Consider the following 24,282-nt stretch of genomic DNA (forward strand, 5'->3'; position numbering starts at 1 on the left):
CCGCCACCGGGACACATGCCGCGCTTCACGCCCCCAAACGACCCTCGCCGTAGAACAGACGCCGACCCGAACCCCAAATCCGGCGCGGCGCGCACACCGCACGACGGCCTACGAGAAAGCACGTGCAGCAGCGCGACCACTGCACAGCTGACCGCGGGTGCGGACAAAACGGCGTTTTGCACGCAGCCAGCAGGGAACGGTGGTGCCGGTCGGAGTCGGAGTGGCTGCCAAGAACAATCCATGGATCCAATTAATTAGTCGGTCGCATTGTTAGCTCTCGCTTAATTTATGTGGGCGGAGCAGCCTTCTGGAAATGCTCAATTATTGTCAGCTTCTGCTATCGCTCCAGAGTGGTGACAAAGTCACACCTTCTTTGTCATTTTTAATATCTGTAGACTTTTATTTTCGTTTGGCCGGGACCCGCAAAGCTAAGAAGGCGAGTTGTTGTCGACTCCCCCGGAAAGCAGAGTGTGTTTCAACGGGCACTGAGCGAAGTTAGATCCACATGCGACACCACAAGTATTTGAAAGATGCCTCCAAAATACTCAAGGACATTTCAGATTACTTGCGCGAGATACGGCATTTCAAGCCGTCTTTTCATTTCGAAAATGGTACTTCTAAGACAAGTCGCAGGGGCAGATCAGTTGCCACACCAAGGAGGCAAACCACTCGTTTATATAATTTCTTTTACACCCAAATAAAAAGGAGGCAACGACCAGACCCACAGCCTCCAAAGCTCCAAGGACAAAAGGCGGCAATAATTAACCAAACCGTCCTCGTAATTCATTGTCGTGCCACGAAAGCAGGCAACACCTCAGATTCAGTGGGTTCTCCCTCTCCCTGAAAGAAAATCTCGATCTTGTTTCTGATCCGCGGTTGGCGCGCAAACCACGACGTCAATACGGCGACGGCAGTTATGGTGTGACGGCGACTGCGGGCTGGACGCTCATGGGCGGGGTATGCTTAACGGCGTCAAGTACCAGTCTATGTGGGGCCCATTCGGCCTTGCACTATGGCACATGTACTAATCCACCCTGCCCTGCTCGTTGAAACCGGTGAAGGCTGACAAGCGATCATGGCCATGGGTGGTGCGGTTATTTACGGGAGTGCCGCTGTGAGGATGCGCTGCTCGCATGGCGCATGCGCGGGAAGCGGGTGATTCAGGTCATGTACTTCCTTCTTTTCGGTTTGTAAGGCTTGTCTTAAAAAAAAAATTGTTTTTCGATTTAGAGGGCTCATCTAATGGTCTGTAATTAATCCAAATTAATGTATGAGTTTAATTGGGGTAGTTCTTTAAAGTATGATATATATTTCTTCACTCACAAAATGCCTTGGTTGATGAGATTTGAGATTTGAGCCATATAAATCAAAAGGAAGGGAGTATTTATGTGTGCACAATTGACGCACGATCGCAGATTGGTCCGCGTACACTAGTGTACTGCTTTTATTGGCCTACCATGCTAGTGATAAGCTTTTATCACCTGGTTGATTACACTTTAACTACTTGACATTCATTAGTTCAATCATAAATTCAAAACACGTATCAACATCTATGGCTGCCACAAAAAGTTAATTACACTATAGTGCATGAACTTGCATGACATGTACACATTCAGCAACAACTTGAAAAATGACACAAATTGGTTGTCTAAATTGAGTTTCCGAAACATTTGAATACATTTGTCAGTCGCCGTCAAGTGGACTATTAACTGCAGCGTGCCCAAATTCCACGACACCCTGGCATCAGGTCCCACCTGTCAGTGGAGAGACAAAGAAATAGAAATACCTATATGCCACACCACCGTGGCATCAGGTATCACCCCTCAGTGGGACATAAAGAAATAAAAAATACCTATATGTCACACCACTATGGCATCAGGCCCCACCTGTTAGCAGGGAGAGAAATAAATAGAGAATAAAATGGTGCGCAACAAGACCTTGCATGATGTAGGTTCACATGCAAGCGCGGGTTAGCCAAGCGAACCGAAGCAAGTTGTTGTTGTATACAGAGATAGATTAGTTTCTATTATTATCGACCATATGTGCAGGTCCACTTTTCAGTGGGGGAGACAGAAAGAAACAGGCCCGGTCGTCTGGTCCAAGGAAATAAAATGGCACACGACGTAATGGGACCGCGGTCCTTGTGTTTGCATGCAATTTGTGCTGCTATAATGCTTGTGCTCATCAAGTGGATAAATAGTTGTTCAAAATGGCAATGCTTAAACAAGCTTGGTTTAAGTAATAAGCAAGTTTCTTAATAGCTCAATTAGTTCAGCCAAAAGAAGCATGAAAGGAAATTAATCTTGAGCACGTACACTCGCTACAACAAAACAACTGACTAATAAAAACATATGAACAAGCGATGAGCGTATATGCAGACCTGGATATTCTGTGCAATGCGTTCTAGAGTAGTCTTGGACACTGAATGCATGCATGTTCCTATAGCTTTGAGAAAGCAGTGTACACAACGTATACATATGTAATGGATCAGACAAATAATTTGGGCCTAAAGAGCAAAAATGGTACACACACACAGACCTTTTATAGAGTGTTACAAGTCCTCCCTTAAATCCTCTCCACCCCCATGATTTTCACCCCGGTGGGGTCACTCACCCCCCCCCCCCCCCCCTAATGTAATGAAAGCATGCCAATTGAGCACCAGCACGTAAACCTTAAGTAATTTGTCCGTTGATGTAGCATTTCTCGCCTAAAAGGGATATAGAATAGTTTAGCAAAATGGAGCATGTGGGTAGTGCTTTTCTTGTGTGAGCAGGTGTCTCCGGATTGAAACCCGGTTACAATTAATTTCTCTTGGTTGTTGCTCGGATGGATCCACATGATGACAGGAAGAGAATGTGGGCTTGCTGGCGTGCCATGTAACGACAAGTGACGGAAATGTACTCAAATGTTATCGAAACTCAAGTTATATGATAGATTTGTGTTATTTTCCAAGTTGTTGTAAGAGTTTGTACCCTCCATGAAAGTATGTGTACCGTAGGTGTAATTAACTCTACAACAAATGCTGAGATATGATGAGCGAAATTCATTTGATTTTTTATCCATTCGTAATCCTTATAGCGGAATTATTCCCATTTTGACAGTATTACTTATATAATCCTAGTATCCAAGGAATTTAGTACCTTCCCAAGAGTATGGAGACGAAACAATAGTAGATTATCAAGCCTTTTATATGTGAGAATATTACATTTAATGTACACAAAAAGGTGCATAAAATCCATATACTAATCAAGTGACTTTTCACTTAAGATTATCATTCCTCACCATCCACCACTCTACGCAATGATCGTGAATCTTATTGGCTACCGTGGTAGTAAGTAGAGAGAGTGTAGAGAGCAGAGGATCGCGAAGTTAACACCTTTCCTCAGCTTGGGAGAGACGCCCTATTAAAGAGCCAGCCACCAGGTGAGGACGTTGCTAGTAGCGTCAGACATCTAATTCGGCAGGCCGATCCAACTCAGGACATGAGCCTATACCTCATCCGCAAATACACAACACACCAACAAGTGCTTCCAAATGTGGAGATCTCAACTCCAATCGATGTGACCAATGAAAGCCATTTCATACACCAATCTGGTAGAATGCAACCTGGATGGCGTCCACTTCCATGTACAATTGTTCGTGCCAGGAAGAAGGGGGTAACAAGAGATCTTGGTCCAATAGTCAATGAGTTTGAGTATAACTGCATTCGACAAACGTCCCCGTAGGTCATCCATCTAGGAGGTTGTACAAGAGCTTGTACAATATTATTAGTTCCATGGTCTAATAACAAGAGGACGTAATATCTTAATTGTAGCTATTCATACATATCTGATTTATTTTCATATATCTATAAATCTCTACAAGGGATTGCTGCTAGTTTGCTTTGATATAGGTTTATGGGTTTTTTACACATGGTTGAGCTTAGCCTTGGCCACAACACAATATTCGGGCTTAGGATTGGGCCTAGGCTTGATAGTTGAAATTCGGGCTTGTAAATTTACAAGAGTATGCATAGGTTTACTACTTCCTAGGGCTCTTTACTTGTTTGTGTTAGTTGGGGTGTTTTTTTCAGAAAATGAGGAGAAATGCCTTTTGGACTCTACATCAATTGACGCACATTACCTTCTATTGTTGCAACATTCCAACACCCAACTTGTTAGTCATGGCGCATGCGTGGAAGAAGGTATATGATGCTAGAAGCAGTTGTGTATTCCTATTTAGGATTGTGTTTTGTTGTTATTGTTAAATGTCTTTGAATATGCATGTTAAAATGTTCCATTGAGATAAGATGTTGAAGTCCAAGTTTTGACTAATTTCGAACAAGTAATATAAGTGTTGATCCACAAATTCAAGCGGTGGTTGCAGATATATTCAAGATTTTAAGCAAAATCTGAGGTGTTTCTAGATTCTTGTAGTTATACTAGAGCAATGCCCGTGCGTTGCAACGGGATATTAATATTCTAGCACGTTAGCTTGTGATTTATTTGTCAATAATAATGCGATTGTGTAAATAAATGTTCATTAAATTTTGACCGTGAATTACCTTATATTTTGATTAGAAGTTTGATAAGTAAATTAAAGTGCAATTGGTTCAGAAGGCAAGTAAATTAAGGTGATTGATTATCATATGCATGGAAGATTGGACGAAGGGGTGGTGGGAAGAAAGGTGAAATGGGAACCTTACATTTTTTTTAAGTAGTAGATATTTATTTGCAAGGTCCGACCTCAAACATCAACATGTACCACAAGAAGGCCTCAATGACATTGTCGGGCCTGCCCATGACGACATTTATATACTTTTTGGTTGTCACCATTGGAGCCCATTTTTCAAAGGCTGGATTTAGGATACCCAGTAATTTGCGGAATATAGAGCGTGGGAGCGAGGGATCTCTCTACCGCACAATATCCAATTGTTCGTGACATATTGTTTGAAAGTTGATGTAATTGTGTAGCTCAAGTGTTTACTCCTAAAATGACAAACATCCTTTTGGCTCTAATTTCATAAAGGAGCATATGTAAATGGAGGAGATATTTTAAAATTGATGTAACTTTTTCTGTAACAAAAAGCATTAGGTGTAGTTACACACAAATTAGCGAGCAATATATAGAGCAATCAATACCAATCAAAAATCACATATGACAGTAAGGGCTTCTTTTATTCGTAGGATTCTAAAAACACGGGAACAGGAAAAACATAGGATTGAAATGTCATGGCCATCTCAATCCTACATGATTTTCTGTTGTTTGATTGCATCATAGAAAAAATAAAGGTTCCTCCAAAGAGGTTTGAGTGGATGCTAGAAATCCTATGGGAAATAGTACAAAGAAACCTTAGAAAAAATTCCTATATGATTAAATCCTATGAATCAAACAACCAACAAAGGGAAAAAATCCTAAGAATTATAATCCTCCAAATTCCTATCAAAAAAATCTTTGAATCAAAGGGCCCTAAGAGATCTTGAGTTCCCGTGATCTCGGGTAAAAAATAATAATTTCTGACATCAAGTAAAAAGAAAATCAAGTATGCACAAATCGCTATGGAAGGGGGAAGTCGAGCAAGTGAATACTCAAATTTGTAGCACTAAATTTTGCTTTAGGCCCCTTTCTACGGTTATTGTGGGCCAATCATGAATCAAAATTGTTTTCACGAAATTTTGCAGCGCCATATTGTATTCCCATGTTTACATGTGAGACTATCTTCATTTTTGGGTGGAACTTGAAACCTAATATCTTGAAGGGAAAAAGATAACGAAAATGCTAGCATCCACTCGACTGACGGAGCTGTGCGTTTCGACCACTTGCACATCCATCATACCCATTTCTGATCGGAAGGCTTGTGACCATCTCCACACCTTTGCAAATTGCCTCCTATTGGAAAGAAAAGAGGGCAACATGGCCATTATTGTAAAGCTTCTCCTCAAACCGGTTGATTCCAACGCTCCATCAGTCGCTGTTTCATCGCAACTGCCGCTTTCCCAACATCCACGACTACCTGTTCGAGCCCAGTGAGTTGTGCCGCCCCTTTCCCCTCAACCGTTGTTGTAGGCCTCGCCTCGCTTGGAATCAAGCTCGGCGCCGAGCGCCAAGGCCGTCGTGGAATAGATTTGACGGTCCGCGCCGCCGGCGAGTCCCCACTCCCCAGTTGCGCCTTGTGCTCCAGCATGCCCGTATGGGCCGACACATGCCCATGAGCTGGTTCGGTGCTCTCCGCGTGCTCCTCCGGCGAGCCGTCGTGCGCTCCGTTGGAACAACGGTGTTGCAAACAGTGGCGGTGAATGATGGCATTGTGACAAGGGACTGAGAGTTGTGATGAATTTTTGTGTGCAACAAGGGCCCTGTTGCTATTGCAAGAACAAGACTCTTGTTGCCCGAGCCACAGAGCCTTTTGGCAATAAGACTCTTGTAACAAGAACATGTTGCGACCAATGCGATCAGCGCACGTGTGCAGATAGGACGACCAGCGACCGAGCAAATCTTTTAAAAAAAATCTGCTGACCGACACGTAGTACGCGCCATAAGATAAAGAAGCCATAAGAACTTGGAAGCCAAAATTCATCTCTCCTTTTTTTAAAAGAAAACTTCTAATCTATTTATCTTCAATCATGATAGTACAACAAACATTAGAAATAATAAAAATTAGATCCAGATCTGTAGACCACCTAGCGACGACTACAAGCACTGAAGCAAGCCGAAGGCACGCCGCCGTCATCGCCCCTCCCTCGCAGGAGCCGGACAAACCTTGGTGTAGTAGACAGTCGGGAAGTCGTCGTGCTAATGCCCATAGGACCAGAGCACCCGAACAACAACCGCCGCCGTTGAAGAGTAGCATATATCATAAAGATTCAACCTGAAGACGCATGAACGTCGACAAACTACGACAAGATCTGAGCAAATCCACCAAGGACAGATCCACCGGAGACACACCTCCACACACCCACCGACAATGCTAGACGCACCACCGGAACGGGGACTAGGCGGGGAGAACCTTATTACATCTTCAGAAAGCCGCCCCGTCTCGTCTTTCTAGCGGGACACAAAGCCTAACAAAAATTGAAGGAACATCTAAAGACGGAGCCCTCCGCGGGCAAGGGCCGTGATCCACCGCACCGCCATGGCCCTAAGGCTACCGGAGACGAGGCGGACCGGCGGCAGAGCCGGCAGGAGACGGTGGAAGCCTAGCCTTTTCTTTTCTTTAGGGAGGTGCCTGTCAATCTATTCTACACTTCCATTTTTTTGGATATCCTCCACAACGTCCATTTATGTATAGTGAGTATTTAATTTGAAAGGATAGTGAGTATTTCTTGTTGATGTTGTATACTGCGCAGATGGCTCTTCAGTGACACATATTGTACGTTTAGCGTGGAAAATAGTGTTAGGCTGGTCATAGTGGGGAGTATCATATACTAGTATCATGCATATGATACTAGTGTATGATACTACATTCATAGTGCATAGTAACATAGATTAGTATCATAGGTGGTCTCATTTATTGCCATGCATGACACATACTCCCTCCTTTCCGGTTTGTAGGGCTTATCTTAAAATTTTAGTTTTTTCATTTTATAAGGCTTAATTTGATTGTTTCCCATCACATGTTCAGATTCCAAGGTGCATTAAATTATTGCATGCAAGTATTAAGAGAAAATTGACCAATGCATGTAATTTATGCATGCATGTATTGCAATTAATGCATTGGTAAACATATTTTTTTAGGAAAACAAGAGCATTAATTGGGTGCTTTTGCAAACTATAAAAAGTATTTCACCACTCACCATCTACCTTGGTTGGTGAGATTTTTGAACTAAGCCTTATAAACCGGAAAGAAGGGAGTAGTAGCATAACATTAATTATATTACGTTATCTATCTATGTTACTATAACTATCTCTCTCCTTTAATTGACTGCCACATAATCATGTTTGTGAGTCTCAAGTACATGTTACTACTTATGTTACCCTACTATGGCCAGCCTTACAAGACAGGCAAGAATACACCTACAAACCTACTACGGATCGGAGGGCCACTGAATTGTCTGCAAGCGTACCAGCAGTACCACTTGAGTGGGGACATCGGCGGTACGTTTCAAAGGGCAGCCGGAGCTCATCATATTTTCTTGTACATATATATAGTGCACACAGTATACACGCTGACACATAGGTAGATAATTGGATTGTTAAAACGCTACGCACATAGCCAAACTGTTGGTTGCAATCATCTTTTGGGCGTCGCCAACGGTACACGGCTCTTTGCATGCTCACTTAGATAATAATACTCTCTCTGATACAACAGCTCTAATACAACTTTGATATGTAGTATTAATATTCCTATAGTGTAGTGATATCATCTAAAAACAATCTACCTGGGTCCTCATCTCATGTTTTCATTTTCTTCCAGTCGAATGGCCAAGGCAAAAACGTTTTGCACCTACATAAGCAGTGGCGGAGCTAGACCAGGAAGATTGTGTGTGTGGGGGGGGGGGGGCAAAGAGAAAAGACAGTGGAAAACATCTCTATTTTTTAATCTAAATCTCTCTATAAAGGGGCCATGGCACCTGCAGGATGCACATAGCTCCGCCAGTGTACATAAGAGTATACGTAAAAAGGGTTTTAACCCATTGCCTTGTCACCTTTTACTAGTTTTAACCCATAGCATCCGTTCGTCGATAGCACCACTGCTCTCACATCACATCGCAATGGAAAGTACAACACACAATAAACACAAAAAGACATGTAAGTCCCTATACAAGGTAGCCCCTACGGGTTGCTGCATCCATCCAAGGGAAGAAAAGCCTGTAAAAAGGCTGGGAAATTTTCCGCCAAACTGCAGCAAAAGTTCAGAAATCAGATCAACCCTGTAGTAGGAGTAGGAACGAGGCGACGGCGATGGCCCACCAGGACCATGTCAGCGCCCTGCTCGTGCACCGGGACCACGCCGGGGCCGTGCACTGCCTGACACTGTCGCGTGGTCCCCACCTGGAAGCTGGGACCGCCTGCTCACGAGACAGCACCCTGAGCCGCATTCAATCCTGCGAGACTCCTCGGCCGTCCGATCCCAATCAGATGGCCGGCGATGGCGACCGGTTTTCAAACGCGTCGCATTTGAGTGGCAGCGCCGTTAATGCGACCAAGCCTGGAGGGTAGAACGGGTAGGCTACTCCTGGACGGCGAACGACGGTACCACTAGTAGGAACTGAAGCCTGAAGAGGTTAGCGTCACGCACAGCAATGGAGGTTTAATTGCTTGCGCTCCTTGGCTCTTTAATGGCCACCGCCTCCACCCGCCCCCGCTCCCACACGTACGGCACTATAGCGCCCTAGGTTTCGCATCGTACCCAGGTCAGGTCGTAGGAGGGGCGGCAGCGCGCGAGGCGGAGCTTCCTCTTCGTCGTCTTCTCCGGCGGCGGGCCGGGCGCTCCTCGTCTTATCTTCTCGATGGGTCTCTTCTCTTTCCCCATTTTGATTGAGCTGTCGTTTTCGTTTTTTGAATAGCTTCGATTCGCGTCGGTTCAGATGCCCCCGAAGTCCGCCCTGGAATGGCGGGCAAGTTTCCCGGGTATTTGAGAAGAGTAGGTGTTCGTTTATGGAAGGCAATGCGAGTCAAATATCGCGTCGGAGATCTGCTTTTGCATATGGAATGGGGAAATTTCCGTAGAAATTGACTCCATTTTGTCCCACTCGTGGTCGTGGAGGCCAATTTCGAGGCGGAGAGCGCGGCGAGATCTGTGCGAAGATTCGAACGATTTTTCAATGATTTGGGGATTCCTACGGCGTGCTGGGAATCGTGTAGGCTGGGAGGACGAGGCGGCACTGTGCAATCTGACCGGTTTGGCGCAACGGGGAGGCGGGGTCACCTCGTCGTCTCATCCCAGACAGCGAGAGCGAGCTGGAGCTGGAGCTGGGCTCTCTCCCCTTCCCCGTCTCCCTATTCCGGCTACAGTGGCGGCGAGGACATCCATTCACAGGCGGCAGTGGTGCCCGCTCTGCGGCCAGCCATAAAGTGGGCGATCTTTCTCTCAATCCGCAGCAGCTTGGTCGTCGAGAATCCGGGACCCAGCTGAGGAGGAAAGGCCGTCTCCTTTTTACTGCCTTGCCGCCATCTTTACTGGTCTTTGGCTGCCTTTTGGTTCTGTGAACAGAGTTCGGTGTCCAACGCCGCTGGCAACTGTCAGTAGCTCCTCCTATCTCATTTGCATTTAAGCACTTGGGGCTGGTTGTTGCGTTGTTTGTACTAGGCATTACTACTCCTACTTGTTTGCTTCTTGGGTTTGGCCAGCACTTCCGTGGTTCGGCTGTTTAGAGGGAGCTTCTTGATTTGTAGGCATCGCCGGAGAGGAGGTGATGGCGAGCTCTATCAAGCAGCAGCAGCTGCTGTTGCAGCAGAGGAAGGGGAAGGCCGTCGCCGACAAGGGCGCACCGGCTGCTGCTGCCGAGGAGAAGGTGGTGGTGGCGGTGCGTGCTGCCATTAGGGAGATCTCCAAGACAGCCATCGTCTGGGCTTTGACGCACGTCGTGCAGCCCGGCGGCAGCATCATACTCCTCGTTGTCATCCCGGCACAGAGCTCTGGTATTGTTTCCTTTCCTTGCAATCCTGTCCGTCCTTCGCAAATGCAGTTTTCTACTTTTGTTGTACTGCGGTGTTGTTTTGGGGGCTTAGCTATAATAGTGCATCCTATATGCACATTAGTTGCACAGCTAAATGCATATATGGGTTGCCATCATTGGTCTCTAAACTCTTCTGTTACCATGATCACTGAAGTTGCTGCACTTTGTCCAGTACCTTCCACGAGTTCTGGGTTGAGTTTTGAATTTTGTGGTAGTGGCCTTAATGCACTATGGTTTCCCTCTTTCAGGCAGGAAGTTCTGGGGCTTTCCTCTATTTGCGGGAGATTGCGCAAGTGGCCATAAGACCATGTTGGATCAGAAGTCAGATGTCTCAGAGCTGTGTTCGCAAATGATGCTCAAACTTCATGATGTTTATGATGCAAGCAAGGTTTGTACATGCTTCTGTACATGTTTTTTTTTGTGCGGTGGAAATGGGAGCTTTATTGATTAAGTGACAGAATAACAATCGGTAGCCAGCAGGCTAATCAGGATCACTGTTAATGCTTCTGTACATGTTTTCTTGACTCCTATCATATACTGCAATCTTTTTTATGACGATTCTCATTTGTGCAGATAAATGTTAAGGTTAAGGTTGTTTCTGGATCTCCTCCTGGTGTCGTAGCTGCTGAATCTAAGCGAGCACAAGCAAGCTGGGTTGTGCTAGATAAGTAATGATCAACACTTACTACTGTAATTTTCTTTTGTACGTTCAAGTATCTTGTGTTTTCTCTTTGCTTAGCTGCCCATGCTGCTGCTCTTAGGGAGTTGAAGCATGAAGAGAAGCGTTGCATGGAAGAGTTACAGTGCAACATTGTTGTCATGAAGCGTTCTCAGCCTAAAGTTCTCCGTCTGAATCTTATGGGATCTCCCGATAAAGAGTCCAAAGGATCCTGTTCACTTCCAGCAGTGTTGGATAGTTCTGTTGGTAAAACAGCAACTGATGTAAAGGAGCCGCGGAGTTCAGTTCGAGGACCAGCTGTAACACCAAATAGCAGCCCAGACTTAGAGACGCCTTTTGGAAGTACCGAAGCGGGAACATCCTCAGTCTCAAGTTCAGATCCAGGGACTTCCCCATTTTGTGCTTCTGAAACAACTGTTTCTCTAAAGAAAGAGGTACAAGCAACAAAGGATAAGATCCAGCATTCGGATGTCAATATTTCTGATACCGACAGTGAAATATTGAGCCCCTCAGCAACCTTCTCGCTTCAGCCATGGATGGTCGACATTCTACAGGGATCTGCATCCTCAAAACCACCACGAAAAACTCGCACACCAACTGCAGATACTTTGCTTGAGAAGATCTCCAAGCTAGATCTTTTGCATGAAATAAGTTCTATGAGAAGCAGATCAGACTTAAACTTTAGAGGAAATGTCAGGGACGCTGTCTCGTTAGCAAGGAGCGCACCTCCTGGGCCGCCTCCGTTGTGTTCGATATGTCAGCATAAGGCTCCTGTGTTTGGGAAACCTCCTCGGTGGTTTAGTTACGCTGAACTCGAACTTGCAACCGGTGGTTTCTCCCAGGCAAATTTCCTGGCTGAAGGTGGATTTGGATCTGTTCATCGAGGCGTCCTTCCTGATGGCCAGGCAATTGCTGTCAAGCAACATAAGCTTGCTAGTTCCCAGGGTGATGTTGAATTTTGCTCAGAGGTGGAAGTTCTGAGCTGTGCACAACACCGTAATGTTGTAATGCTCATTGGTTTTTGTGTTGAGGAAAGGAGGCGTTTATTGGTTTATGAGTACATCTGCAATGGATCCTTGGACTCGCATCTTTATGGTATGATTTTTCTCTCTCTTGCACGTATATATAGACACATTTTCCAGTCTGCAGGCTCACTATTGCACTTAGTATTCATTACATGCGTATTGTTGTTCTGCCTTTTACCAGTAGTGAGCAAAAGTTAGTGATAATGTTTGTTTACCTGTTAAGCTGTTTGTGAAATATCTTTCAGGTCGCAATAATAAAGACACACTGGAATGGGCAGCTAGACAAAAGATTGCTGTTGGTGCTGCTCGAGGGTTGCGGTATCTACATGAGGAATGTAGAGTTGGCTGCATTATCCATCGGGACATGAGACCAAACAACATCCTTGTCACACATGATTTTGAACCTCTGGTATGGACTACACTATTGGAATTTACTAATCAGCATTTGTCCTCTGGTATTGCATTGAACGTCTTTCCAGATATGATGTTAAATTTGTGTGCCTGATGCAAAGATGAAGCCATTCCGTATACTTAATTGGGTTGGCCTATCTTGTAACTACAATTTTCTAGACCATAATAGCGTCTTGTCTTGTGTAAATTTGATTAAATTGCAATACTTTCTGTTTAACTTCCCCAGTATTATCTTACAGACCTTTTTTTTTTAATTATGCCAATATCCAGTCTTATATTATGCTTGGCCACCAAGCATATAATTTCCTGACATGGTTGTGTGTTTTCAACCATGTTCTGATAGGTTGGAGATTTTGGTCTAGCGCGATGGCAACCCGATGGAGACATGGGTGTTGAAACAAGAGTCATTGGCACATTTGGGTATGTACTGGAATTTCCAATAATTTGTCACCTTAAGCAATTTGGAGCACTCGATGATTCTTAACGACTCGTTGCAGTTATCTGGCACCAGAGTATGCTCAGAGTGGACAAATAACAGAGAAGGCTGATGTATACAGTTTTGGTGTCGTGTTGGTAGAACTTGTCACTGGGCGCAAGGCTGTTGACATTAACCGACCTAAGGGCCAGCAGTTTCTAACTGAATGGGTGAGTTTCTTTGCAAGACGACTCCTTTTTTGCATAGTTAGCACGCTTAAGGTTGGTGTTAATGATATATGGTCTATGGCCTCCATCTTCTCGCAAATTGTCATAGTTTTTGTTGCGAAATGGCAATCAAGTCTTTTTGACTAATAAAACTTACGCTCAAGGATTTCAGAGTTGGCTACAATGCTAGTGCATGTCAAAACTGTGTGCACGGTGTGATTGGAGTATTAATGAGTATTAATGAAGTTTTTATGTATGATAGGCACGCCATCTCTTGGAGGATAATGCAGTCGACGAGCTGATAGACCCATGCTTGGGGGACCGATACAGCGAAAATGAGGTCCGTTGCATGTTGCATGCCGCAAACCTGTGCATACGACGTGATCCTCATTCAAGGCCTCGCATGTCTCATGTAAGTTCTTTCTGGGCTCGACCTTCAGTTATTTTGTGTAAATGCCTGTTGGGAAACTAAAATTTGCCAACTTGTACCGTTTTCCCATATCTTTCTTTTAGGTTCTTCGCTTGCTCGAGGGCGACATGGTTGTCGATTCCGTCTCCGTTTCGGCCCCGAGTAGCGATTCTGCGAGCAGGAGCTGGCGAAAGGCAAATGATCAACAGCATTATCAGGACTACAGCAGCCCAGCCCGGCAAGATTCGCAGCGAGTGGTTGGAAGGAAACAACAATCTTACGACGCTTTGAGGGCTGCCTGGGACCGAGACAAGAAGAGCATCTCTAACCGATATTAATGCTCTTCCCTTCCCTTAGCAACTCAATTATGTATTATTCCCTCCCCCTCTGCTTTTGAGTAATCGTAGGCCCAAAGCTTTTGCTGCTACCTTGTTCTCGTGTATAGTAGGAATGCCAATAGGTTTACAAGTATATTGAGCTCTGAGTTAGCTCTTCTTTTGTGTATCAGCCGACGAAACGACATCTAGTTGTGCGAAGATCTTAGTTGTGATAACTATTGCAATCGTCAGTCACCCTGATGAGAATGGCAGCCATGCAGTGTGCGCCGTTTGTAGATCTCGATGTGGTCTCCGCACTGCTGCGCCTACTGGGCTTCGGGGGCATTGCCCGCTGTTTGTCAATCAATAATGGCGTTGTTTTGTTTTGTGGTGGTATTTTTCTTATTCTTCTCTTTCGGGGGTGCATGTAATCAGTTGCTTCTCAGCAAGGTCACATGGCATGAATAGTTGCCTCACACTGAACGGAGGAGAGGAGGGGCCCTGAGCTGTTATGTTTGTGCATATGGCAGCTCGAAAATCTTGGACGGAGATACGCAGCAGTGTGGCCGGTGGGGGTGCGTGCGACTATTCAAGGGTCTTCTTGTACTACTCCCTGTGGACCAACCAATAGTATGCTGAAAAAAGAGATCTACAATTCTGCTATTTCTATAAGAACACAAACTCGCATTTGAGATGACTTAAACCTGGGAGGCTGGGTTGTATATGCAGGACGCAGCTTCTGGCTTCGTGATGCCAAGTCTCGCCGTAACTTAGCCTTCCTCTATCAGCCATCCATTAAATATCCGACGTACCAGATTGATTTTCCAAAGTGAAATTTTTTAAGCATTCAGATCTTTTTGAAAAAACCCAATAAATCATAAATGTTTCATTTATATTGAGGTAATATCACCGAAAGTCACATAATTTGCGTTCGACGTTCAGTTTGGTGCTAAAACTTTAAAAATACAGATTTATGGTCATTTAACTTGCGTTCTCGTACAAATACAGTCACTTCTCTGATATTCAGAGGTATCCTGCGCTTATGTGACACGACAACGTGGCTATGCCCCCTTTCAGTGATTAGAGCTACTCTATGCGGCGTGCACAATTTTGTTTTGCATAATCACCCTTTGTATTTAATTAAACAGAAGCCCATCAATAACACATGTGGGCCCACACATATTTTTGCATAATCACCTCTCGCTCTGTATTTAATTAAGCAGAAGCCCCCCAATAGCACGTATGGGTCCTACCAGCACGGACGGTGGGAGAAATGAGAATAAAAAGAGGGTGTTGGGGGTTTCAAACTCCCGACCTCATATAGAGTGCACACACTAGCCAACAACTACACCGACTACATACTCATGACTATTCGAACTCCCGACCTCATATACAATGTACATACTTCTTTTTCTAGACTCCTTTTTTCTCCGGTTTCCAGAAAATATTGCCTTTTTGGGCCCAAAAAAAGGCGTCAAAACATATAATGCTTTTAGGGGAAAATATATAATGTTTAATCCATTACGTACAAAACTTTTCTGCAAGCGAGATGTTTTTATTCCTTTTTTCCGGAAGGGGCTGGAAAATCCGGGTTTCAAAATATCTCAATAATTCTAATTTTTCGCCTAAAATTTTGAAATGAATTTTGATTTCATTTTTTAACATCTAAAAATATTTAGTTTGACAATTTTTTTTAAATAAGTTAACATAACTTCGTCCGAGAGAGAAAAACAGAAATATGAGTAGTTGTCATCGCAAAATTATCAAATTAAGTGTTCCTCTTTGTGGGTAGTAACATGTGCTTGGTGTTGTGGTTGGCTCGTGCACTAACACGCTCGAAGTCAAGAGATCAATTCCGTTCATTCCCCTATTTTTCTGCAAAATTATCCATGCGGCCGAACTTCAATCTAACACACGGACTGATGGGCCCTGCGTAAATTAGTCTAATTACCTGTTTAGCCTAACCCGTTGTTAGTATCCCACTGACTAGCGACCCCACCCCTAAATTACCCATTAAACATATGGGCCTATGAAAGGATCGATATAGTTGACTAGGGGGGGGGGGGCTCTGAATAGGCAACTAACAATTTTTATCTTTTCTTTACCAAATTAAACTTTGCATCAAAGTAGGTTGTCTAGATATGCAATTAGGTGAGCAACCTATATGATGCAACAACAACAAGCACACAAGCAAGCAAGGGATACAACACAATATAAGCTTGCACAAGTAAAGGTGAGAGATAACCAAGTGTGGAGCCGGTGGAGACGAGGGTGTGTTACCGAAGTTCCTTCCCTTTGAGAGGAATTACGTCTTCATTGGAGCGGTGTGGAGGCACAATGCTCCCCAAGAAGCCACTAGGGCCACTGTATTCTCCTCACGCCCTCACACAATGCGAGATGTCGTGATTCCACTATTGGTGCCCTTGGAGGCGGCGACCGAACCTTTACAAAAAAGGTTGGGGCAATCTCCACAACTTAATTGGAGGCTCCCAACGACACCACGAAGCTTCACCACAGTGGAATATGGCTCCGCGGTGACCTCAATCGTCTAGGGTGCTCAAACACCCAAGAGTAACAAGATCCGCAAGGGATTAGTGGGGGGAATCAATTTTCTCTTGGTGGAAGTGTAGATCAGGGCCTTCTCAACCAATCCCTAGAAAATCAACAAGTTTGATTGGCTAGGGAGAGAGATCGGGTGAAAATGGAGCTTTGAGCAACAATGGAGCTTGGGGAAGGAAGAGGTAGTCAACTTGGGGAAGAAGACTGTGACGCCCCCGATTCAATCGTACACTAATCATACACGCAAACGTGTACGATCAAGATCAGGAACTCACGGGAAGATATCACAACACAACTCTAAAAATAAAATAAGTCATACAAGCATCATATTATAAGCCAGGGGGCTCGAGGGCTCGAATACAAGAGCTCGATCATAGACGAGTCAGCGAAAACAACAATATCTGAGTACAGACATAAGTTAAACAAGTTGCCATAAGATGGCTAGCACAAACTAGGATACAGATCGAAAGAGGCGCAGGCCTCCTGCCTGGGATCCTCCTAAACTACTCCTGGTCGTCGTCGGCAGCCTGCACGTAGTAGTAGGCACCTCCGGTGTAGTAGGAGTCGTCGTTGACGGTGGCGTCTGGCTCCTGGGCTCCAGCATCTGGTTGCGACAACCGAGAGGAAAGGAAAGGGGGAAAAGAGGGAGCAAAGCAACTGTGAGCACTCATCCAAAGTACTCGCAAGCAAGGATCTATACTACATATGCATGGGTATTAGTGTAAAGGGGCAATATCGGTGGACTGAACTGCAGAATGCCATAATAAGAGGGGAATAGCTAGTCCTGTCGAAGACTACGCTTCTGGCAGCCTCTATCTTGCAGCATGTAGAAGAGAGTAGATGGTAAGTTCACCAAGTATCATCGCATAGCATAATCCTACCCGGTGATCCTCTCCTCGTCGCCCTGTGAGAGAGTTATCACCGGGTTGTATCTCGCACTTGAAAGGGTGTGTTTTATTAAGTATCTGGTTCTAGTTGTCATAAGGTCAAGGTACAACTCTGGGTCGTCCTTTTACCGAGGGACATGGCTATTCGAATAGATAAACTTCCCTGCAGGGGTGCACCACATAACCCAACACGCTTGATCCCTCTGGTCGGACACACTTTTCTGGGTCATGCCCGGCCTCGGTACATCAACACGTCGCAGCCCTACCTAGGCACAACAGAGAGGCCAGCACGCCGGTCTAAATCCTATGCGCGCAGGGGTCTGGGCCCATCGCCCATTGCACACCTGCACGTTGCGTGGGCGGCCGGTGAGCAGACCTAGCAACCTCCATTAAAAAGGAAGTTGCGTTACGCGGTCTAACCCGGCGCGCGCTGCTCAGTCGCTGACGTCAAGAATGCTTCGGCTGATACCACGACGTCGAGTGCCCATAACTGTTCCTGCTTAGTTGGTTAGTGCGTAGAGGCCAGTGGCCAGACTCAGATCAAATACCAAGATCTCCTTAAGCGTGTTAATTGACGTAACCGCGGACGCCGACCAGGGCCAGGCCCACCTCTCACCTAGATGGTCTCAACCTGCCCTGTCGCTCCGCCACAAAGTAATAGTCGGGGGCCGTTGGGAACCCAGGGCCACCACTACCGGGTGGAACCACCTGTCCTTTCAGCCCCCACATCGGAATCACTTGCGGGTACTCTACGAGCCGACCCGACTTTAGTCACCACATGTATCACATAATATCTATGTAAGTATATACCCAGGATCAGCTCCCGAGTGATCACGGCCCGGTAGTATAGCATGGCAAACGGACAAGAATGTAGGGCCACTGATGATAATCTAGCATCCTATACTAAGCATTTAGGATTGCAGGTAAGGGTAACAATTGTAGCAACAATGATAGGCTATGCAGCAGAATAGGATTAACCGAAAGCAGTAACATGCTACACTACTCTAATGCAAGCAGTAGAGAGAAGGAATAGGCGATATCTGGTGATCAGGGGGGAGCTTGCCTGGTTCCTCTGGCAAGAAGGAAGGGTCGTCAACACCGTAGTCGTACTGGGTAGCAGTGGCGTCGGTCTCGAGGTCTAGCGAGAGAAGAGGGGGAAGAAACAATAAATATAATGCAAACATTTGCATGACGATGCATGACATGACAATGAGCGATGTTAGGTGTGCCCTAACACGGCAGTAGGTGATACCGGCGAAGGGGGAAACATCTGGGAAAGTATTCCCGGTGTTTCGCGTTTTTGACAACTGAACCAGAGGGAAAAAGTTGCATGTTTGCTATGCTAGGGGCGCGCGGCGGACGAACGGGCTGCGTATTCGGATTTGTCTCGTCGTTCTGAGCAACTTTCATGTACAAAGTTTTTCCATCCGAGTTACTGATTATTTTATATTAATTTTTAAAGATTTAATCATTTTTAAATTGTTATTGTTAAATTAATTCGAAAAATAGCATTATTGCATCAGCATGATGTCAGCATGACATCAGCAGTCAACAGAGGTGTTGACTGGGTGAAACTGACATGTGGGGTCCGCATGTCATTGTCTAAGGCTAACTAAACATGTTTAATTAGTTTATTTAATTGATTAGGTTAATTAAACACAATTAATTAAGTTAATTAATTAATTAATATTTGTATTCATTATTATTTTTAATTCTTTTTTCGATATCTTTTTTAACGTTCTGGGGGTGGGGCCCCTTTGTCATAGGCCCTTGGGGCGGGCCCAGCTATCAAAGGTCCCTGAGACCTTAACGGGCGTTGGGTCGCAGCGGGGGACGGATGCGGGGGACGGGTCGCCTGGACACGGGCGCGCGGTTTTGCTGGCGGCCATGGCGGGGCACGACGCCTGCCATGGAAGGGAACGGGCCGCAGCGGATGCGTCGGCCAGGGCGGTAGCTGGGGCGGCCGGAGGCGGGAGCACGCGGGCGGAGGCGGGATGCAGGGGGCCGGCAAGAGCGGCGGCAGTGGGCGCGAGGTGAGCACGGCCACGGCGCCGGCGGCCTCGGAGGCGCGGGGGAAAACGGGGACATGCCAGTGCGGCGACGACCGAAGCAAGCCACAGAAGAGGCGGGCAGAGGGGGGGTGCCATAGAGCAGCGGTTGTGGCAGTAGCGCAGCAGCAGCAGCAGAGCAGGAGGCGGGGCGGCGCGGCCGCAGCGGAGCGGGAGCCGCAACGGGGCAAACGGTGGGCGCAGCCGGGCGCGGCCACCGCGCGTGTGAGCGGCCAGGGCGAGTGGCGGGCGAGGCCAGCGCGGGCGGGCGGTGCAGCGCGTGGCCGATGTGGCCGTGATGAGCGGGGGCGGGCGCGGGGGCGCCGCAGCAAGGCCACGGCGGGTGCGCGCGTGCACGACTACTGGGCGGCGCGAGGAGCAGAAAGGAAGAGAGGCGGGGCTCACTGGGGCAGTAGGGAATGGGCAGTGGGGCGCGGGGAGGATGTCGGGGACGACGTGCGATGGGGTGGCAGTCCGGCGAGGTGGCTCTGGCGTCGGCGGGGTCCAGCGAGGGGCGTCGGCGTGGTGGCGACGGAAATCGGCGGCGGCGGCGTCGTCGGCACGGTTCGGTTGCCCTTCCCAATCCAGATTTGGATCGGGGAAGGAGGAGAGAGCGACATGAGGAAAGGGAGAAGTGGGAGCGGTCGTGGGTTAGGGTTTGATCGGGGTGGGGGGTTATGGAGGAGTGAGGGGGCGGCTTGGGCCGGTTTGGGCCGGCCCGGCTAGCAGCTGGGCCGACTGGCCCAGTAGGGGGTTCCCTTTTTTTTTCTGTTTTCGTTTAGTCCTTTTTTTATTTCCTTTTCTGTTTTAATTCATTTTAAAGTATTTAGGCATTCTGTAAAGGTGTGGTTTCTTCACCATAAATACCTAGGCATTAATTGGCACACTCCGAACATTTTAGTTTATTGTTTGAAATTTTTTGATGTTTGACAAAAATTCAAATTTGAATTTGAATCGTTTTGAATTAACGCGAGATTAGCGACAGTAACGGAGGTGAAATGGCATCATTAGCGGAGGTTCACTCTAGATTAATTATCCGGGCGTCACAATTCTCCTCCACTACAAGAAATCTTGTCCCGAGATTTAAGAGGTAGAGTAAGGGGGGAAAGTCTGGTTACGAAATTCTAACGGATCTTCTCGGTCTTGGCTGCTCTTCTTGAAGAAGTTAATCCCTTTCGTTGATGTCTTCAATTCTCTATTTCAGGTCATCATGATGAAGTCGACATCTCTTTTTTTGGGAACTCCATCGTACTTACGAAAGAATAAAGGGTGGCTATTCCGGGAGAACGGACCTCTACAAGGTTGACTATCTGGTCGATAACATCGGGGAAGGTGGAGGAAAGTAACTCTCGAATTGAAACTTAAGAAAATATCAAGAGTAAAGTAAGGAGGTATCATGGGAAGTTTCGAGCGGGCAGGCAATCGTTCGTTGCCTGAAACAGGGCATGAAAGGGGTTCCAAGCAACGGGAGTAAGTATTGTGTCTGATACCAGAATTGATGATCTCTCAGACAGTGGCTCGTGAATTACATACGAGGCCGCACGCGAGGAATAACTTCGGGAACAGGGGGTGTACAGGAGAGTCAGGTTTCGATCCTGTGGAGCTGTGGGTTATGGGCCCACCATGCGGGTTAAAAGCAAGGAGGGCGTTGTCATCTTGCACAATCATGAGAGCAAGGCATGTCAGAGAAGAGACTATCAGTTATGTCGGCAACAATATCGGTACCAAGGGTGAGGGATGAAGAGAACCAATTTCCTACTCGTTGAACGAGGTGGACCAATAGGCAAAGTTCTCGTCCATCGGTGGTTACCGGATTGTCATCAACACTAGTAACAGGGTCTTACTGACAGATTTGTACACCGAGGTGTTTGCATAAGCAGAAAATATTACTGCTTAGATCATATAGATCACAATAAAAGTTAAACAAGACAATGGAAAGGAAAATTTGATTATTAGATTAAACATAACAATGGAAAGGTAAATGTGTTTAAACACATATTTCGGGGGTATATCCTTCCCAAGGACAAGCAGAGCATGATATCCACGACAGGATATAAAGTAGAAAACCCTTTAGGTAAGGGGAGAGAAATTTCATGACATTGCCCATACAATGGTGGTTGGATAATTGATAAAGAAATTTTAGCATTGTGCTTCGAATGTTCTTATTTGAAGATCAGAGTACCACAAACATGCTTCGAGATAGCATTGACATGGTTTTCAAGTAAAGGTCGGACTCTGGATCCACAAAGGACTTATTAGGAACAACTTATAGAATAAGTCTTACAATTTCCTCATGGAAGAATGGTTAACCTTGCTAAAGAGGAAACTATAACAATAGGTCCTCTGGTCAGGTGTGCTAGGCATGACATCACCTTAATGGGCCATATAACGAAAAAATATTATAACTCTTGGAAATATGTTCCAACCATCATATCTGACCAAGATTCAAATCTGATTGGTGTCAGGATACCTCAGACTCAGGAGGCCTGAGAAGGAAAGGTGCAACACAAATTGTCGAGATGACATTGTAAGATTCTCGGGGAATGAACTATGGAAGCGAGTTCCGAAACAAGAGTTCATCATTAAACCAAGGAGAGAGTGAGGAGTTGGCTGATAGACTTAGCGACAATTCATCAAGAATTCCAACAAGATGGATTTCCACAATTATGTGAACAAGGAGATAACATTGGTTAGATCAAAAGATGTAATGATGTATGCTCGAGGAGAACATCCACGAGTAAACATTGGTTGAAAGGTGCACCCAAAATATGGGCTTAGGTAGCATGATCAATGTTAGAATGGTGATTCGATAACCAAAAGACTTAGAATGAATCTATCGACCATTCACTTCAAAGCAATAGAGTTGCTAGAAGTTTTGAATTCACGCATCATAGTTCAGTTCTCGGTATTCCGGTTAGAAACAACACGGGGACCAATAATGAATGAAGATGGCAAGAAGTATCACTTGTATTAAGAATTCTTATTAGGTGATGAAATTCTCGCTACATTCTTGACATAAAAGATGGCAATACTGAAAGGTAAAGAAGAACAAATGCTGGATAGCATGGAACTCAAGGTATAACACAAAACACGAGCAAGTTTGTGTTGAGCGGAAGGCAATAAAATGGCCAATGATAACACAAATCATCGAGGGCAAGGATGGTATTTCTCATCATGAATTCAATCGATATACTGGAAGAGCTCAGAATGCTGATGATGATCATGACACATTTGCCGAGAGATTTCATGATGATGTAATCGATCGGTGATGACATCAAGTCAAAGGAATGATGAAGCAAAAGGTTATTGGAACCAAGGGTACAACCCAAACTCGAAATTGATCTTGCTGTTCAAGGTTAAATGATTAGACGAGGAAGATTGGCATAAGGTTATCTCATCGTCGAAAATTGTGCTCCGAGAAGAAGGACCGGGTAGCACAGTTAAAATTTAGCACAAAATGATATAGCCGATCAGGCTAGGAATGACGTGATGTAGTATTAAACTTCTCAACCACAAAGTACCAGGAGTACTGAATCACATGGGTGATTCGATTCACTAATCGGTGTTCTCGGTTGACGACAACCCAGAACCCATGGAGTGACTATGACGGGGAAAGGCACTACTTCATCAGAAATGCATAAGATGCAGTGCAATCGGTTGATATCCTCGAGGTACCAGGAGGTAATACTCGAAGGTAGATCAAAATAGAGGTTGAGCAGGTATATTGATCTGCAGAAGGCAAGTACTTTAACCTGCCCTAGAAATAGAATCAAAGGAGAATCAATCATGGTCGGAACAACGGCTGCAAAGGACCAAACATAGATACAAGATGGACTTATAACAAGGGGAATATTATTATCACAAGAAGCTTCCATGATAAGATCCACATCGTGTCCATGGGCATGAACACAAAGTTCAAGGTCGACTCCCACTTCCCCAATGCATAACCGTTCATTCACTTCTCACTTTCAATGAAGTTGTAGTGTTGAAATATTATCTGGCAAATCACCAGAAGAGTATGACTCGTGAAAACTCTCGGGTGCATACGGTTAGGGAAGGTATAGGTTCAACCCATAGGGGCATCTTAGGAACATATACCACAAACTTCAGGAGCAAATAACTCCAGCTCGGAAGTAGAGCATGGTTGACAAAGCAGAAGATACAGATCGTCAAAGATATTATGTATCATGGGATGTGAAGGATACTAACGGATAATAACCCAACAATGGGCCTGGCGGTGGACAACGGAGTTGATATGAGTATCGGTACTCAATAAGAGGAGGAAAGAATGCAAATGCATCGGATTATAAAACATCTGAATAATTCGATGCTTTGATAACAAAGGAATTATGAATTCCAAAATGAAGGATCAGAAGCAGACGCTCTGATCAAAGATGGATAGTAGAATAGACATAGGGGCATACAATCGACGGCAAATTGATTGGTCAAGAACCATCTCATGTCCGGAGTGACGTCTGAGCTGAAGGGAAGAATTCTAATTGCTTGATGATTGCGAGCATTCGCAAACATATCAAATTAGTGTACTCAAAATAATAGTGACAAAGGGTGCCAATAAGATTACTAGACTTATGGGATTAACCATAATGCAAGCAAGCAAGGATTTCAAGAATAAAAGGCTGTTGAGGATTTTCGAAAGATCGAATAGTATTTCGTAGACTTTTGTGAGACACGTGAACAAATGGGGAG

At 45.4% G+C, this 24,282-nt stretch overlaps 1 protein-coding gene across 1 annotated transcript; it reads left to right on the plus strand.

Moving 5' to 3' along the window:
* Positions 1-9,165: 9,165 nt before the first annotated feature.
* LOC109756787 (inactive protein kinase SELMODRAFT_444075) lies at positions 9,166-14,317 on the plus strand. The gene is made up of 10 exons (XM_020315624.4): positions 9,166-9,432; positions 10,315-10,560; positions 10,847-10,986; positions 11,172-11,266; positions 11,360-12,372; positions 12,548-12,711; positions 13,057-13,133; positions 13,211-13,358; positions 13,618-13,767; positions 13,869-14,317. The coding sequence occupies exons 1-10, from the start codon at positions 9,429-9,431 to the stop codon at positions 14,100-14,102; spliced, it is 2,271 nt and encodes a 756-aa protein (XP_020171213.1). The 5' UTR covers positions 9,166-9,428; the 3' UTR covers positions 14,103-14,317.
* Positions 14,318-24,282: the final 9,965 nt, after the last annotated feature.

The sequence above is a fragment of the Aegilops tauschii genome, chromosome 3 (genome assembly GCF_002575655.3).
Source record: "Aegilops tauschii subsp. strangulata cultivar AL8/78 chromosome 3, Aet v6.0, whole genome shotgun sequence".
NCBI classification, from domain to species: domain Eukaryota; kingdom Viridiplantae; phylum Streptophyta; class Magnoliopsida; order Poales; family Poaceae; genus Aegilops; species Aegilops tauschii.

What these genes read in the sequence shown, in the direction of transcription:
- LOC109756787 (XM_020315624.4), top strand. An exon ending in CATCCCGGCACAGAGCTCTG is followed by an intron (nt 10,561 to 10,846) that starts GTATTGTTTCCT and finishes TCCCTCTTTCAG; the next exon opens with GCAGGAAGTTCTGGGGCTTT. An exon ending in AGCTGGGTTGTGCTAGATAA is followed by an intron (nt 11,267 to 11,359) that starts GTAATGATCAAC and finishes TGCTGCTCTTAG; the next exon opens with GGAGTTGAAGCATGAAGAGA.